Source organism: Salvia splendens, chromosome 17, assembly GCF_004379255.2.
Source record: "Salvia splendens isolate huo1 chromosome 17, SspV2, whole genome shotgun sequence".
Taxonomy (NCBI): Eukaryota; Viridiplantae; Streptophyta; class Magnoliopsida; order Lamiales; family Lamiaceae; genus Salvia; species Salvia splendens.
Genome location: NC_056048.1, coordinates 21,038,845 through 21,055,579, shown reverse-complemented (window position 1 = coordinate 21,055,579; position 16,735 = coordinate 21,038,845). Strand labels below are relative to the sequence as shown.

The following is a 16,735-nucleotide window of genomic DNA, read 5'->3' as shown; positions in this document are numbered from 1 at the left end:
GTTGTCCCCCCCGGCGTTCCCTGCGTCACCGGTACCCCCGGCGTCCCCTGCATCGCCGGTACCCCCCCCCGACATCGTCTGCATCCCGGGTGCCCACCCCGGCATAGTCGGTAACCCCCCCCGGCTGCCATCCCGGGCATCATCTGCTGCCACGGGTACATGTTGTAGTACCCGGGCATCGGACCCCATACAGCTCCCAAGGGTACCGGGGGAGTTTGAGACCCACTCGTCATTGGAGTACCTTCGTTGTTGTTCTCCATTTCACGTTGTTGATCTTGTACAAAAATTAAGATAGAGAGAGTACTCGTTAAAACAAGTGGTGCGAATGAAAATGACGTGCAAAGCGCAAATAAAAAAAAAAAGAAAATTTCGCTCGCCGATCGCTCGCCGGTCCGGAGCCTGCAATGGCGGCGAGCGGACCGGCGAGCGCATCTGCCAGTGCTCGCGGATCGGCGTGCGCTCGCCGATTTTTTTGCCGAAATGGAGCTCGCCGGTTACAATGGTTCGGCGAGCGAACATGCGAGCGCCGGAGATCGGCTAGCCGGTCCGCTCGCCGCCATTGTGGATGCTCTTAACGATTCAAAACAGTTTGGTTCCAGTTTAATTTTTTGGCACCCGGTTCGCAGCGGTTTAAAACAAAATCAAGTACACCTCCGGTGCTGGTAAGGTCGGGACCATGGTCGTCCCCAAACCCTGAGATATCGTCCCGAAGCGTTCACTTCACTGATGGCAACTCATCAAACAGTGCCACTGAAAGGAGATACTACTATTTTTAAATTACATTATTCAATAGTCTATTAATATTTAAGAATTCACAATTAAAGCTTGATTACATTTTAATTATATGGGGTTCAATGGTATAGTTTAATAGGGTTAATCGTAGCTTATAAGAGAGAAGGGTTATCCAGTCATATACTGATATACAGAAATATTGGTTTTAACACCATTGCTACTAATTTTACCATCTCAACATGCATTTGACATTCTTCACTAGCTTTGGTCTTGCATTTTATTCGTTATGTATATAAGGATTAAAATGATTAAATGAGTATGAGAACCTCTAAATATCATGAAGATCTATATGGAAATATACAGGATGAAGGTTCGAATCACATGATCACAGGTAAAATTTGAGCGCAGTTAGTTTCATTATGTGAATGTAGTAAACCTATATATATATATATATATATATAGTAGTGATCAATGACAAATGCCCCTTAACCAAATAACTAGAGAACAAATCATAGCCACAAGATCAAAAAAATCAAGGGCTAGTATTAATTTTTGAATTTAATGAGATATTAGTTCCCTCAATCACAAATTTACTCCACAATAACAAGGCGAGGGTATAATGGTCATTGCATAGCCAAAATTAGGTAGGTGAAGGTAGGAGATCTCCGGCCACTCGCCGGATGAGGTGGAGGGGAGCACGCTAGTCTGATCCCGCTGCTCATCCACGCCGTGAAGAAACAAAAGCCTCAGCACGCCTATCGGTGCCTCTCAGTCTCAGAGAATTCCACCGACGGAAGCTACCACCTTCCGCTCGCCGATGGCTCCTCACACCGCCGCACGCGATCCGAATTCAGTCCATCGGAGAATTGCACCACTAGAGGAGTATAATCGTTAAGCCGAAGATTGGATTCTGACATTTCGTGCGTCGAATTTAGATAAAATTGGGGAATGATATCAGGTATTTGGGATATTAATGGTTGAAAATCGAAATGTTAGTGCATTAATCAATGGAATGATACGAAGCAGCACCTATTTAGCGCGGTTTCCATGGATAGCAGAGCTCGCTCCCTGCATCAGTAGCACAATGTTGTTCTGGCAAAGCTACTGTTGTTTGATGCTTACCACTTGTTTTTGCCGAGCTTTGTATTTTTGTGGGGCCCTCTTGGTTAATACAAATTCTTCTTCTTAATTAATTATTATTATATTTATGCTGTATTTTTGTGGGGATCTCTAATACAATTTATTTATTAAAACCAATGAAGTAAAATAATGCTAAGAGTGATGTGTTTTGTAAACAACAGTGAAGTAAAATAATGCTAAGAGTGATGTGTTTTGTAAACAAGAGTGAAGTAAAATCATAATAAGAGTGATGTGTTTTGTGAACAAGAGTGAAGTAAAATCATAATAAGAGTAATGTGGTTTGTAAACAAGAGTGAAGTAAAATCATAATAAGAGTGATGTGGTTTGTGAACAAGAGTGAAGTAAAATCATAATAAGAGTGATGTGGTTTGTGAACAAGAGTGAAGTAAAATCATAATAAGAGTGATGTGTTTTGTGAACAAGAGTGAAGTAAAATCATGCTAATAGATCTACAATTATTTCTATGCTAGTAATAATAATAGTAGTACTATATATCACAGTACATACCTTTTTCTTAAAAATTATTATATTACAGTAACAATATATAAAAAATGATATATATATATATATATATATATATTTTTTTTTTTTTTTAAAAAAATTAACTTCATATATTTATATCATATATATGAAGGAGGAAATTACAAATCAACTCCTATAACAAGGAGGAAATACAAATTGCGCCTCCCAGGGTTCGAACTCGAGACCTCTAGGATGGACGCGATATCCAGCGCCCTTTACCGCTAGGCCAAGGGGCTTGGATAAAAAAAAAAAAAAAAAAAAAAAAAAAAAATGATATTGTTATCATGCCAAAATTTACTGATATAATATCAATCACCTATGGGCGGCATCACCATCCCCTGCAGCAAGGACTTATTCTTTGATGTCGTCTCTAGTTTGAGAAAAACATGATTAATGTAGAAGATATGTGTAGGAAAATCACCATTTTGTAGATTAAAATCTCTTAGAAATGTAGTCAATGACATACTACAAATGAAGATTATATATAGAGCCAATTTCAGATTTTTCTAGACAAATGATATCCTTGAAATATCTCATTATCTGTCATATGAAACATCATAAACGGTCAATTTCCCTAATCCATTAAAGAAAAGTTTCCTTACAACTTCAAAATTTATTTCTAGTATGAAATCTGTTGTTTTAGTTGCCTTTTAGTGAAAATAATAACGTTGTAAAATCAGTGAAAATCATGCTAATAGTGATGTGTTTTGTAAACAAGAGTGAAGTGAAATAATGCTAAGAGTGATGTGTTTTGTAAACAACAGTGAAGTGAACTAATGCTAAGAGTGATGTGTTTTGCAAACAAGAGTGAAGTGAAATAATGTTAATAGTGATGTGTTTTGTAAACAAGAGTGAAGTGAAAAAATGCTAAGAGTGATGTGTTTTGTAAACAAGAGTGAAGTGAAATCATGCTAAGAGTGATGTGATTTGTAAACAACAGTGAAGTGAACTAATGCTAAGTTGAAGGTGATTAATTTTTGTGGGTCCCAAAATGAAAAAAAAAACGATAACTTTAAGTTGCTTATTAAAGTGTTACAAATGAGTGGCTGTATTAAAATATAGAACTATATCACTTCATTGTAAAAAGAACAGCTGGTAATACCCAAATGAAAAACCGTTTTTATGGATCCATTCTTCACGTTCCAAAATCCGAACTTTGTGTTATCATTTTATCAATCAGAATTTTGAGGCAATAAAGAAATCTCATTTTCCTAAACACTCGTTCCTCCAGTAATTACCAGTTCTACATGAAAGAATGTGGATTAAAAGACTTAATTCTAAATGAATTAATGTAATTATTTTATTAGACAGTAAAGTGAAATCATAGGTTCAGCTGCCGGCGGCATCAGAGGCGTTCGCCAAGGACGCCATTATCGCCTGGTTCCGCGGCGAGTTTGCTGCAGCGAACGCGATTATTGACGCGCTCTGCGGCCACCTGACGCAGCCGGAGGACGGGGCGGCGTACGAATCGGCTTTCGCGATGATTCACCACCGGAGGTTGAATAGGATTCCGATTCTTCAGATGCAAAAGTACTTTTCTATCGCCGACGTGACGACGGAGCTGAAGAAGGTGGTGGAGAAGAAGATATCGGAGAATGACGCGGAGGCGAACAAGACTCAGGGTGATTGTGCGGCAGCGATCGACGGGGAAGAGAAACAGAAATACAATAATCAGGAAAATTCGTTGGTGAGTAATGAACCTGGCGGAGGTGAAGTAGTTCTCGTCGGAGATCACAGATACATGTAACCTTTCTGGTTCTTAGATCTTAAATTTCCTAAAATACCCCTATGCAGTTTTTATTAACTAAAAATGTTTACTTATTTTGTTCATTGGATTAAGATAATGTGTGGCTGAGATTTGTTCTCTAGTTATACACTTAATATTAGTTATATCTTGATCACTAAACCTATATATATATATATACATATATATATATATATATATGAAAACTAAATTTCGAGAGATTAATGCAGTGCCAAGTAAATATGTAGGATTAATTGAAGATATATATTGTAATATATGCTGAAGAAACACATTGTCTGTAGTGTATAATGTATCTCATTCGTGCCAAAGAAGCAACAAAAAGTGGTGGCCGAAAAGAAAACTAAAAACAAAAGATTTTACCAATTAATGAACTCAAATTACAATAACATCTAAACAATAACTCATTTAAAAAATTCACAGTTTAGAGTAGCTAAAAAATTTGGATATGTAAATGATTCAGTCACTAATAAAACTATGATAAAGCAAATATGCCTGTTGCAAATTCATTCTCAATTCTATACAATTTCGGAACAATAAGAATCAAGAATTCATTGAAATACATAATCTGAAATAAACATACAAACTATTAATTGTACCATATATATAATATATATACTTACGTTAATTAATTTGGGCAATTTTTGTGCCACCACTGCATTCGATCGATCACCATAATCGACCGAGACGAAGCTCTAAATCCACTTCTTCTTGGTGTTCATGATCTTCAACGCGCATCAGACTCGGATTCCCATGTGGAAAATTATCAGGCCTCCAAATAGGAAAAAAGCACTGCTCATTATTTCCTGTTTGGAGGCCGGGGTTCACATGATAACCTGGTAAAAAACCCCATATCAACGGATCTGGTTCTTGATTCTTCTCCTTGGCCTTGGCCTTTTCCTTGTCCTTCCTGTGTATGTTCATGTGGCCGCCTAGGGCTTGCGCGTTTGTGAACCCGCGCTTGCAGTAGGAGCAGTCGTACGACCTGCCGTTGTTCTTATCACTTTCTGCTGTTGATGTGTCCGAATTGTGGCTCTTTTCTGGATCCATTTTTTGGATGGATTTTTTTTTCTGAAGACTTGCAGTGAATGGAAGTCTTCTTAGGGTTGAAAATAGTAAGTTTTATTAGGGTTTGAGAGAGGAATGAGACCTTATAAATTAATTGTCTTTGTCTCTACTTGTATCAATATATATAAAAATCAGATACATCTCTTTTACTGTGTGTTTTCTTGCTTCATTTTTATTATCTGGCCGGCTACGAAAACCCTCGTTTTCTATGATTTTTTTATATGTGTGATTGATAAGAAAATCGACTCATATGCATTTAAATTATTTGTTACCTTTTCTTGGAGTTAAAAAATGATTTTATAGTTTACAATTAACATTGAGAACTTAGAGTATTCTTTAATTGCTGCTTATTTTTATTTATTTTTCATTTTGGGAGATTCATTAAGTGGAAATGGGTTGCAAATTGAAGTGATCACGAACTAAAAGAGAGGATATTTTTTAATGATACATCAAGTTGTAATTTCATAACGCAAATTTTGAGAATTCAAAACGACATCGGTTAATGACTTAATGTCTTCAGGTGAAAACTAGGCCCTTCTGGTCGCGTCTGAGTGGCGGTTGCAATTTTCCGCGACAATGTAACAGATTAAGGTTGTGGAACACTGTTTCACTTTGTTCTAATTTAGTGTAAGAATTTTCACGGCAAGATATTAACAAGACACAAATCTATATGAATATGAAGTTATTCCTATTATTGTGTTTTAAATTAATAATCTGCAATTCATCAATTAAATTATGACAGCTTAGGTACTGAGAATTAATAGATGTAACACATACGAATTATTAAATAGCAATTTAAATAACATTAACATATGCCTAGCTAGTTATGAGTTATGCTTAGCTTCACTAAAAACAAACCGACGGCTATTACGCGCTTATGGAAGCTAAAAAGTCTCCATATTACTTTTTGACCATTTCTAGATAACTAACTAATTAACTATATACTAATACTAATAATAAATAAATTCAATAAAAGACGGCAATTTTTCATTTTTTCTGCACAAAAGAAATTCAAGTTTGATATTTTTGGACAAAATAACAATGAAAAGAACGTAACTGGCTTTCTTGATAATGCCACCACTGATAATTTGTTATTATTTGCTTAACAAATTTGCGTGCGACCATATATTAAAATTTGAATCGCAATTATATATATATATATATATATATATATATATATATATATACGGGAGCGTTATTCTCATATTCATCCCTTAGATCCTTTATTCTTCTTAATATGGGCCGTTAGATCTCATTCATCAACGGTCCAGATGATCTGCATTATTACACTATAATGGTGCATTCTTAGTCGGTGTGCATTATTCAATTGAAAATCTGCATTATTACACTATAATGGTGCATTATTAGTCGGTGTGCATTATTCAACTGAAAATCTGCATTATTAAATGACACGTGGCACCAATCTAACCGTCGGATGACAAAATTGTGGGGCTGAGATTAAAAAGAACAAAGAACAAAAGATAAAAAAAAAAATAAATACATCCCTATATATATATATGCATGACCAATTGTAACGAATTTAGTCGGTTAAACAATACCCCACTAATCTAGCTAAGAACAGTTAAGAGTTATACTTACCTAAATAATAATCGACACATTTGGAGGCTATGCGATATTTTGTACTCATTTTATTAAGAGTTGCTTCATTGGAAATAACATCATTACATTTATTCTTTATTTATTAATAGTAATACTATCCAATATTTTTTGCTATACAGCTATCCAATCTTATATTAAGTCAAACTATTACTTAATTTGAGAGTTAAAATTCAATTTTAAATTTTTTTAGTTAGAACTCAATTTTCTTTTAGCTACCATGCAGCCATATTTAATTAGATGCATTCAAACTGCATCACATGAGATAATACCGGTGATAACATCTTGTCTTGTTGGTCATGGCTAAAACAATCTACTAATTAACCTTTATTCATGAAAAAATCCCAAAAATATAAGAGATTCCATGAATAAAAGCCGATAACTTTTTGAATTTCAATATTCACATGATGCAGCAGAAGGTGTTGCACGATTATAGAATAAAAGACTTGATTTGTTATTGTCCACTGCGAATATGGCAAAATATATGCCATATTTCAAATTGGAAGTTTAGAATTTAGATTAGATGTTGTTCACAAGGGTGTATCGTTAGTGGTCTATGTCTAATGCAATATCGAGCCACAAGTTTTATATACTAGGGGGTGTTCGGTTTGCAAGATTGTATCCGGGATTAAATTTGTTGTGTGTTTGGTTCATGAGATTCAACCCCACAACTCAATCCTAGATGGATAATCATCACTACTAGAAAAATAGGCTATCCTTACATTTATCTTATCACACTTTGTAAAAGATGACATCACAGATACCTTATCACTACATCATCCTTTGGCCACATTTATATTCAATACTAATATTACATAACTAAATAAATGTGAGAATAAGACTTCTTTACTTACACTGTCAACTTTCTTACAATTCTATTATTAAAAAAAATTTCATGCGTAATTCTTAAAACTAATCTAATTAAAAAATTATGTGAGTAAAATAAATTTGGTATTTGAACATAAAATATAATTAACTTAAAAAATAATATTTACGGAAACGGCATTGGACATTGGTACCTTTTATTTATAACTTTATTTAAAACAAATGATAATTCTCATTTAATTATATAACAAGAGAATTTATTTATATATCATAGAAATAACTCAGTAATAATAAAATATATTCTTAGAAAAATTTGAATAATTTAAGAAAATCATCAGATATTATTTTAAAAAAAATTAATAATCATTAATTTTTATAAAATATATATGTATGATTAATAAACTAGTGATATCTTTACAATTAAGTTAAATTTTAATAACTCTTATTTTAGAAATTGAGAAATAAGCGGCAAATGAATAAAGAAACTAGCTCCAAACCTAATTGAAATAAAACTGCCGCCCACTCCTCTACAGCTATCGGCAAATTCAATTCTAATTCCCTCACCCTAGAAACCTCCATTCAATCCATTTAATTCTAATTCCTTCACTTCAATCGCGTTAGAAAACCTTCTCGAGCCTAGAGTTGCTGAATCCCTCTAAAAGCCAGGCGTCGATGGCCGTTCCTGGCACCTCTACATATCCCCGGCTCTCTATGCCACGCCGGAGCAATCGCCCATACCCGACTACTCCTTCCGCAACCCGCCCTCCCCTTCTCCTTACGTTGCTAATCACAAGCGTCACGGCGGAGGCAACGTAAGGGTTCCGGAAACTGAGAGTTTTAATCTGGATGAGGAGGAGGATAAATGTTTGATTGAGTGCGTAGGCAGTGTTTCTGAGGTGGATGAAGGGTGTTTCGATCCCAGGATTCAGGTTGATTCATCCGATTTCAGCCAGATTCAAATGGAGAGCCGCAGCTTCGTCTCAGAACAAGGGGAATTTTTCGACGCAATTGATGGTATAATTCAATTATCTTTTTAGACTGAGAATTTTTTGCAGTTGTAATTTTCATATACATTTTGGAATTGTAGCGTAGCTGAACCTAGCCCCCAAATCTTCTTCCTTGCAAATGTATGAATATGTAGCTCCAATTTTGATCGCTGATTATATCTTCCCTGCTTTGCCAAATGCCAATATTTACAGAGAATCAACGGCTTCACAACTATCAAATTAAATGGATTTCCTTATTATTTACCTTTAATCTTGTGATAATCTAATTTATTAGTACTGATTTGGTATTGTTTCATTTTTGGACTTCTTTTAGATTTATGGCATAGATATTCTTACATATGATGGTCGAGGTAGGGTGGAGCTTGAGGAAGGGCTGCTGGTCGAGGTAGGGGTGGAACTTAATATATTTCTCTAGCCATGTGTATAGTCACTAGGCATCTGCATAGCAATTTAGAATTCTTAGTGATTGAAGCTATCAAAAGCCTTGATAGTACCTAAAACTACCACTTTAATTGAAGCTTGTAGTTGGATAGATACCAGTAGGTGATATCTTCACTTGGGCAATTACTTATTTTTTTCCATTGCATAATGGAGCAGAGATTTTTAATGGAGCAGATGCTGCCCACCCGAGAATCATATTGCTGACCAGAGTAGATTGCGCCCAAAAGGTTCTAATTCGATGCTTCTCTATGTTTTTATGAAATTAAGACCCTTGATGTTTTGTGAAATAGGTTAGGGATTAAAGAAATAGGTTTAACTTGTAATTTTATTCTGTTAACATTAATGTTGAGCAGATATTTGTCATACTATATGTTCTTGATCGTGTCTCCAACGAAAGCACGGGTATTCATTAAGACAATATTTCGTCATCTAGTGATAAGCATGATGTAGTTGAGAATCACCACTGCATCCTTATACAAATTTGTATTATGATGGGGAAAGTCATTATGTCATGGAGTAATATACAGTGTGCGGTTGTTCCCCTTCATATTTATTTCATATATAACTTAGAATATGTATTATTTGGAGTGCTAATAATTTTTTTGGTTTACCTTTTTTGACAGATATAAGATGCCTACTCTTGAAAGAGATAAGCAATGCACCTACAACTATGTTTGTCTCTTTTGAATAGATTAGGACTTTTACAAATTTTAGTAGTATGGTTTTTGTAGTTTTAGAAGTGTAAAATCATTAGATACTTGGGGATTTTTGTATATTTAAATTTGGCATTGTATATACATTTTTTTGCTGGATTATTATTAATAGCTTATTATGATTTTTTTTATGTTGCAAGTGAAAATATAATTATATATATTTAAAATAAAGTGTATAATTGTATAAATATTTGAATGATGAGAATATAAAATACTATAAAAACTTGCAGGTTAAATAACGTATAATTAAAGGGGGAGTTTGTAAATATAAACAATTATAGGAGGCATTCTGTAAATTTTCATTTAATATAATAGTGTAAGTTAAGATGACGTTTTGTCACAGTTTTGAATGTGATTACATGTTGCTTTGTGTGTCATTTTAAAGTGTGGTAATATAAGTTTTATGCTTACATTTAACCTAATATTACATCTGTGAATATCACACTTGCTACACGTGTGACTATAGGTAAACTGTAATATGAGTATATTTATCTTGGCATTTTCAAATGTGATGAAACATCATTTTTCTAGTAGTGCAGGGGATAATTAGTCATAACTAACCCCCTATGACTAAAATAATCTCACAACTCAATCCTAGATTGTATCTTTGTATTATTTTATCTTGCAAACCGAATACCACTCATGTCTTGGTTTGTTTGGTGGAATTTTTCAATCTCTCCTTGCTAGAGAGTTTGTCACAAATTTTCATTTTTATTCGTGTTGCAAAAATTTTCATATTTGATTTGTACCATTTTTTAAGTAGATTCCACATTCAACTAAATCATTCACACTCATATTTTATTAAGTATTATAAAACTAACATACATAAAAATAGACCTCACATTTAACTAACTTTTTCAACTTACTTTTCATTATATTTTTAAAAATCTATACCAAGTCAAATATTGTAAACTTATGAGATGAAAAGAGTGATATATATTTAGATCTTTTGATGTTTAGTACTCCCTTTATCTCATTCGGGATGATCACAAATTTGACCATCTCATATGTCCGTAAAGTAAACAGTTAAGCTGATCCCTACAAATTTGAGTTTTTAAAATAAAGACACTCATAAAATTTACGTATCGAATTTTTCTCTTTAGCTCCTTTTCTGCATTCTTATTATGTAAGATTATAAAGTAGGCCAAAATCCCATAAAAGCCCAATAAGCTTTTGGTCTGAAGCGATAGTAGATGGCCCATCAATGAAGAAAGAATATAAATGGCAACTTTTGAGCTAACTCATTCTTTTATCTCATCTTATTTTAGTAACTATTTTCATTTTAAGTTGTCCCTTAAAATAAAATTTTTAAAATTTTCTATTTTAGCACGTGGATCCCACAATCAACTAACACTATTTCTACTATTTTTTCTCCTCTTGTCTGTTACTTTATCCATCCTTCTTTTCCTTTCTCTTACTTTACCCATTTTTTTTCCGCTCACTTACTTTACCAATTCTTCTATTATTCATGGATCTCAGAATCAGAATCGGAATCATTTGGTTCTGGTTCGAAACCAGCCGGGTGAGAACTGGTCGGTTCTGATTTCAAATAAACACACCAAAAAAACAAATCAACATTCATCATTCAATTCCTAAAAAATAAATAAATATCTAAAAAAATCTAACACCTGAAATATTCAATAAATCAATATCTCAAATTTAAATTAGGACACGACAAAAGTTACAGAATACAAATATACAACAATTAATTTTATATCCAAATCCAACCTAAAATTTGAATTAGGGTACATATTAGTAGTAGCATTTAAGAATTAGGGGGTGGGCGGCGTGAGTGGAAATTTAGCATTTAGGAATTTGGGTAATTTGTTTATTTGATTTTATTAAAAATTTAAATGTTATTAAAATCTAAAATTGAAATTGATATAATTTGGTTCCGGTAAGAACTGGCCAATTCCAGATAGAACGAGGACCAATATTTTTTAAAAAATTGGTACTGGTCCCTCAAATACACGCCCGGTTCTAATTCCGGTTATCCGAGAACCAGTTAAGCAGACTTTCTTTTAATATACTACTCCCTTCGTCCTTCATGAGTTCATTATGTGTCTTAGTTTTTATTTTGGTTCATCCCTTATTCATTGTCTCACTTCACTTTTACTACTTTTAGTAATGGATCATACATTTTATTAACTCATTTCTATTTCTCTTGATATTATGTTATATTCCCTCCGTCCCACTTTAGGAGTCCCAGTTAACCATATTTGAGTGTCCTACTTTAGGAGTCCCGATTGACATATTCCATAAATGGTAATAGGTCACACATTCCACTAACCCTTTTCTACTCATATTTTATTATAAACCTAATATATAAAAGTAGGACTCACATTCCACTATCTTTTTTCTTCAACTTTCCTTTACATTTTTTAAAACTCGTGCCGAACTCAAATGAGACTCCTAAAGTGGGACAAAGAGAGTAAAACTAATACTTCCTCCGTCCCACAAAGATGTCACACTTATGGGACGGCACGAGATTTTAGGAGGTTCTGATTTATGTGTTAGGCAGAAAGAGAAAATATGGTATTTATAATATTGTGAGAGACAACTTTTTCAAAAAATGGAAATGTGACATCTTTAAAAGGATAAATTAAAAAGAAAATTGTGACATCTTTTATGAGACGAAGGTAGTATATAGAATTCACATAATCACTCACTTTTTCAACTCACTTTCATGTACATTTTTTTAAAATTCGTGCCAGAACAAAGTGGAACACATATTAGGAGATGAATGAAGTATAAATTAATTTTATTTAATTTTAATCAGTATTTTTGTTTTTCTTGAATAGAATCGTACAAAGTTGTTTACCTCGTCGATTTCATAGTACCACCATTAGGGCACCCACAATGGGGCGCCCGATGGCGTCCATCGTCCTCGGGCGCGGACGATGGCACCATTGTGGGTGCCTGCCATCGGGCGCGCCCGATGCTCACGACCGATACATCGTCCGCGGCGTATAGCGCGGACGATAGCCTATCGTCCGCGCCATTGTGGGAGCGGCGGACGATGTCGAGGATGACAGGCTATCGTCCGCCCATTGGGGGCTCCGCGGACGATGGTGGCGGACGATGACACGCGGTTTGATTTTTTTATAAATACCCTTCATTTGTAACATTTCATTTCGCGATTTCACTCTCGATACTCACATTTTTTATTACTACGAAATGGATTCATCAAGTCCCAACAGTCCGATGTTCAGTGGTGAGGCGCGTTGGCCGGGTACAGAACCCGACGAATATCGATCATTCGCCGCTAACACGCAGTACGATCCCGAATTCAGCACGGAATCGTATGATTTGTCTGACATGGAGCCGTCACCAAACCGACCCGTCGCCCCCTCCCGCCGCTCCGCCGAGGCCGCCCCATCATCCGCCCCCGCCAAAAAGAAGCGTTACCGGCAGCGCGTGTACAAGTTGCCACCTCCGGAAGTATGTGAAGAGTACGCCCCTGGCCGTACAAACTACGCGCCGGATGAAACCCTCATATGTGAAGAGTACGCCCCCGGCCGTACAAACTACGACCAGTTGGCAACAGCCTCGATGGCGAGGACGATCTTGCAGACGCACAAGGCCCTCAAGAAGTGTACGGACCCCGAAGAAGCCGAATATCTCCGGGCGTTGATCGATGAGCTGCTTCGGAAGTTGGTAATTGCGTAGATTAGCCGGTTTTTTGTGTAAACTTGAATCGTGTAACTTGTTTTTTAATCAATCTTCGCCGATTTTTAGTTAGTTGTTCTTTTTTTGTTAATTTTCGTTTGCACACTATATTTGAAAACATTTAAATTAAACAATAGTACAACTGATGACGTGGTGCGCCATAGAGCGGCGCGCCTTAGGGCGCCCCACTGCAGGTGGGGGTAGGAGGATTAAATTGATGACTATGGCGCCCCAGTGCTAATGCTCTTAATGAAACTTGGCTTTTCGAAATGGTCCCAACTGCATCCATTAAAGTGATTAAACTCATGTCACATCTAGAAAATGACTAATTATTCTATTCAAGATCCCTAAGGCCATCCACAACGCTGTTCCTATACCATTCCTAAACCGTTCCTTAAACTACTATTTGAGGGCCTCACTGTACTATTTTACTTCATTCCTTAACTAAGGAACGGAACCTGCAACCCTCCGTTCCTTAACCGTTCCTTAAATTACTATTCATTCAATTTCATTTTTTATTTTTATTTCCAACTCAATTCAATTAAAACAAACACGATTTATTAAATAACAAACACACTTTATTAAAAAACACACAACATTAAAAAAAATTACAACTAAAACTTAAAAAAATAAAAACCACACAATTAAAATCCTAAAAAAAATAAAAAACACACAATAAAAAACACACAATTAAACGTGGGAAAATTAAAAAACTACTCCGCCGGCGAATCATCCTCCGGAGGCGGTCGAGGTTTAGGGGGAGTCGGAAGGTCAAGTTGTGCTGCCATAGCAACAATTCCGTTCCACCAGGCCGTGAATTGGGCGTACGAGAAGCGGGAAGTGTCCGCCATTGTGGCGGTGATGTACGCCACCATAAGTGTGTCCGAGCGTCCCCGCGAGCCCGATCCCGATCCCGAGGCCGGCTGGCTTGATTCGCCTCGGCCCTTCCTCGCTCTAGCCGCCTTCGCCGCCTTTGTCCCTTGCGGCCGACGGCGCCCACGGCTGGATCCGCCGTATTCGTCGGGCGTTGGATACCCCGTACTCCCAAACACCTGCGGTTCACCCTGGCTGGCCTCACCGGTGTCACCAGACGAGGAGTTGCCGGTCGCCGTGTGCTTCGTGCGCTTTGAGGTTGAGCCCGAGCTGGAGCGGAGCCGAACACGTTGAGATCCCACCCACCGGAGCCGCCACCGCCGTAGTTGCCGTCGCCGGACATTTTGTGAAGATATTGAATATGAAAATTGGAGAGGAAATGAAGTTGATTTAGGAAGAATAGATGTGTAGTTGTCTGTGAAATGAGGATTAAGTAGTATGAGTATTTATAGAATAAGAAAACAAAAATAAAAATTAAAAAAAAAATGAAAAATGTTAAAAAAACGGTAATATTACCGTTAAATTTTTTTTTTTTTTTTCAAAAAAATCTAATTTTTTTTAAAAAAATGAATTATTGCGTCAGCAAGTGACGACGCCCACTCGCGGACCGGCGAGTGGGCGTCACGCACGACGCGGGGAGAAGCCACGTCGCCGAAGCGCGTGGCGGCGCGGACCGTGCCGCGGGTCGTGCCGTCGGCACCCGGCACGGTTTGGGAACGGTTTGGCATCGGAACGGAGGCTGCAACGCGTGCCGCCGCGGTTTCGTTCCGGCAGAACGGCCCGCGGAACGCCGACTGCCCGCATTGCGGATGCCCTAAACCCTAAAAAAAATATTGAATTCACTTTTATCATCGGAAATTCTGGCACTCAAAACAACCACATCTACCAAATTAACAATCCCACAGCCACATCCTCTACCAAATTAAATCAATTCCTTGATTTTCGTTTAAAACTAAAGCAAATTATTTCCTTTTATATGTAGTTTGTTTTACATTGGACGCTAAATTTTGATTTATGAAGTCTTGTCAATATAAATAAAAATACCACTTCTAACTAGACTCTTTATTGCAGAATCGTAGAACTAGACTAAATTAAGATTTTTAGATCTAGGTTTTTATAGATGAGATGCGCAAATGTATAAATTATTTTCATCTTCATCAGGAGCCTATTTTACTTCAGCTCAGGGCAAATAAGTCATAACATATTAGGAGAATTTAACTTCATTTCAAAATATATTACTTCATTCCAGTAGGTTTTTACTTCATTTCAATAAGATTATTCCAATCATTTTCTTGTTCTCGGACGTCAGCTTTGGCCCAATCATCAAGTAACATCACGGCTTCCATATTTTTCGCCGAGAGCTTACTTCTTGATTCATCCAAAACGCGCGAGCCAACACTAAAAGCGGACTCGACGGCGACGGTGGAAGCCGGAACAGAAAAAATCTCCTTGGCCATTGAAGCAAGGATGGGAAAATCTTTCTCGTGGGTTCCCCACCAATCGAGGACGTCGATTTGGGCGGGAGGAGTAGGACCTTCATCACCAAAGAAAAAGAGTGATTCAAAATATAAATCTAATTCACTGACCATACCTGAGGACCTTCCGCCGGTGCTGTAGTTGTATAGGTCGGCTAGTTGGGATTGCACGTCGGGGTCATCATAATCGGTTTGAAATGCAAAGCCATAGTTATGTTGTGGAGGAGGGGGTCTTCTGACTTGGTGAGTGGTGTTATACTTGGTTTCATATTCGGTGTAGAGAGAGCGCAAGTTATACTCGAGGTTTTGTTGCAGAACTGACCGGTCTGGGAGGTTTATTTGAAAGGTTTCTGAGAGGTCGACTCCAAATTCGTCACTGGTGTCCGATTGGATTGCTTGAAGGGGACCAAGATCAATTGAACTCAAATTGTTATAATAAAAATTTAAAATTCTAGAGGTACCTGCTAATTTCCATTTTGGATCCATTACCTTTGCAATCAAAAACACGTTAGGAATCTCACTGAAATACTTGAGTCATTTTTCAATCATATAATACAAAACGCACATTAACTCGGGAGAACAGGAAGCATTTTTCATTGCAGTTTTAAAACCAAGGGATATGTACATGCAATGCTCCAAAACACGAACAGCAGTGCAATAATAAACACCCGATAATTCAACAGTAGCATTTTTGAAATATTTGAACAATTTAAATAAAGCCAAACTGTTATCCCAACAACTATGCGAAAGATATAAATCACGGTAGGGGTTAGTTCTATAAAAATCACATAAAGCATCTTTATGTGTCAAAGTAGAATTCAGATAATCATATTTTGTGCATGTGAATTCAGACAAATATTATGTACGTAGAAGTTAAAAGTATGAACGCAA

At 36.5% G+C, this 16,735-nt stretch overlaps 1 protein-coding gene and 1 long non-coding RNA gene across 3 annotated transcripts; one reads left to right on the top strand and one right to left on the bottom strand.

Annotated features, from left to right (window-relative positions):
- Window positions 1-4,825: 4,825 nt before the first annotated feature.
- Window positions 4,826-5,206, bottom strand: LOC121774452 (zinc finger protein 8-like). The gene has a single exon (XM_042171325.1). It carries the CDS (start codon window positions 5,204-5,206, stop codon window positions 4,826-4,828), a length of 381 nt encoding a protein of 126 aa, XP_042027259.1.
- Window positions 5,207-8,218: 3,012 nt separating this feature from the next.
- Window positions 8,219-9,926, top strand: LOC121774122. 2 transcript variants are annotated; one of them, XR_006044927.1, is made up of 4 exons: window positions 8,219-8,680; window positions 8,987-9,058; window positions 9,271-9,341; window positions 9,738-9,926. It is a non-coding gene; the product is annotated as an uncharacterized LOC121774122 (long non-coding RNA). The 2 variants fall into 2 exon arrangements; XR_006044926.1 differs by having other exon boundaries at window positions 9,271-9,926.
- Window positions 9,927-16,735: the final 6,809 nt, after the last annotated feature.

Excerpts from the sequence above, each read along its gene's own strand:
- LOC121774452 (XM_042171325.1), bottom strand. The coding sequence starts at position 5,206 with ATGGATCCAGAAAAGAGCCACAATTCGGACACATCAACAGCAGAAAGT.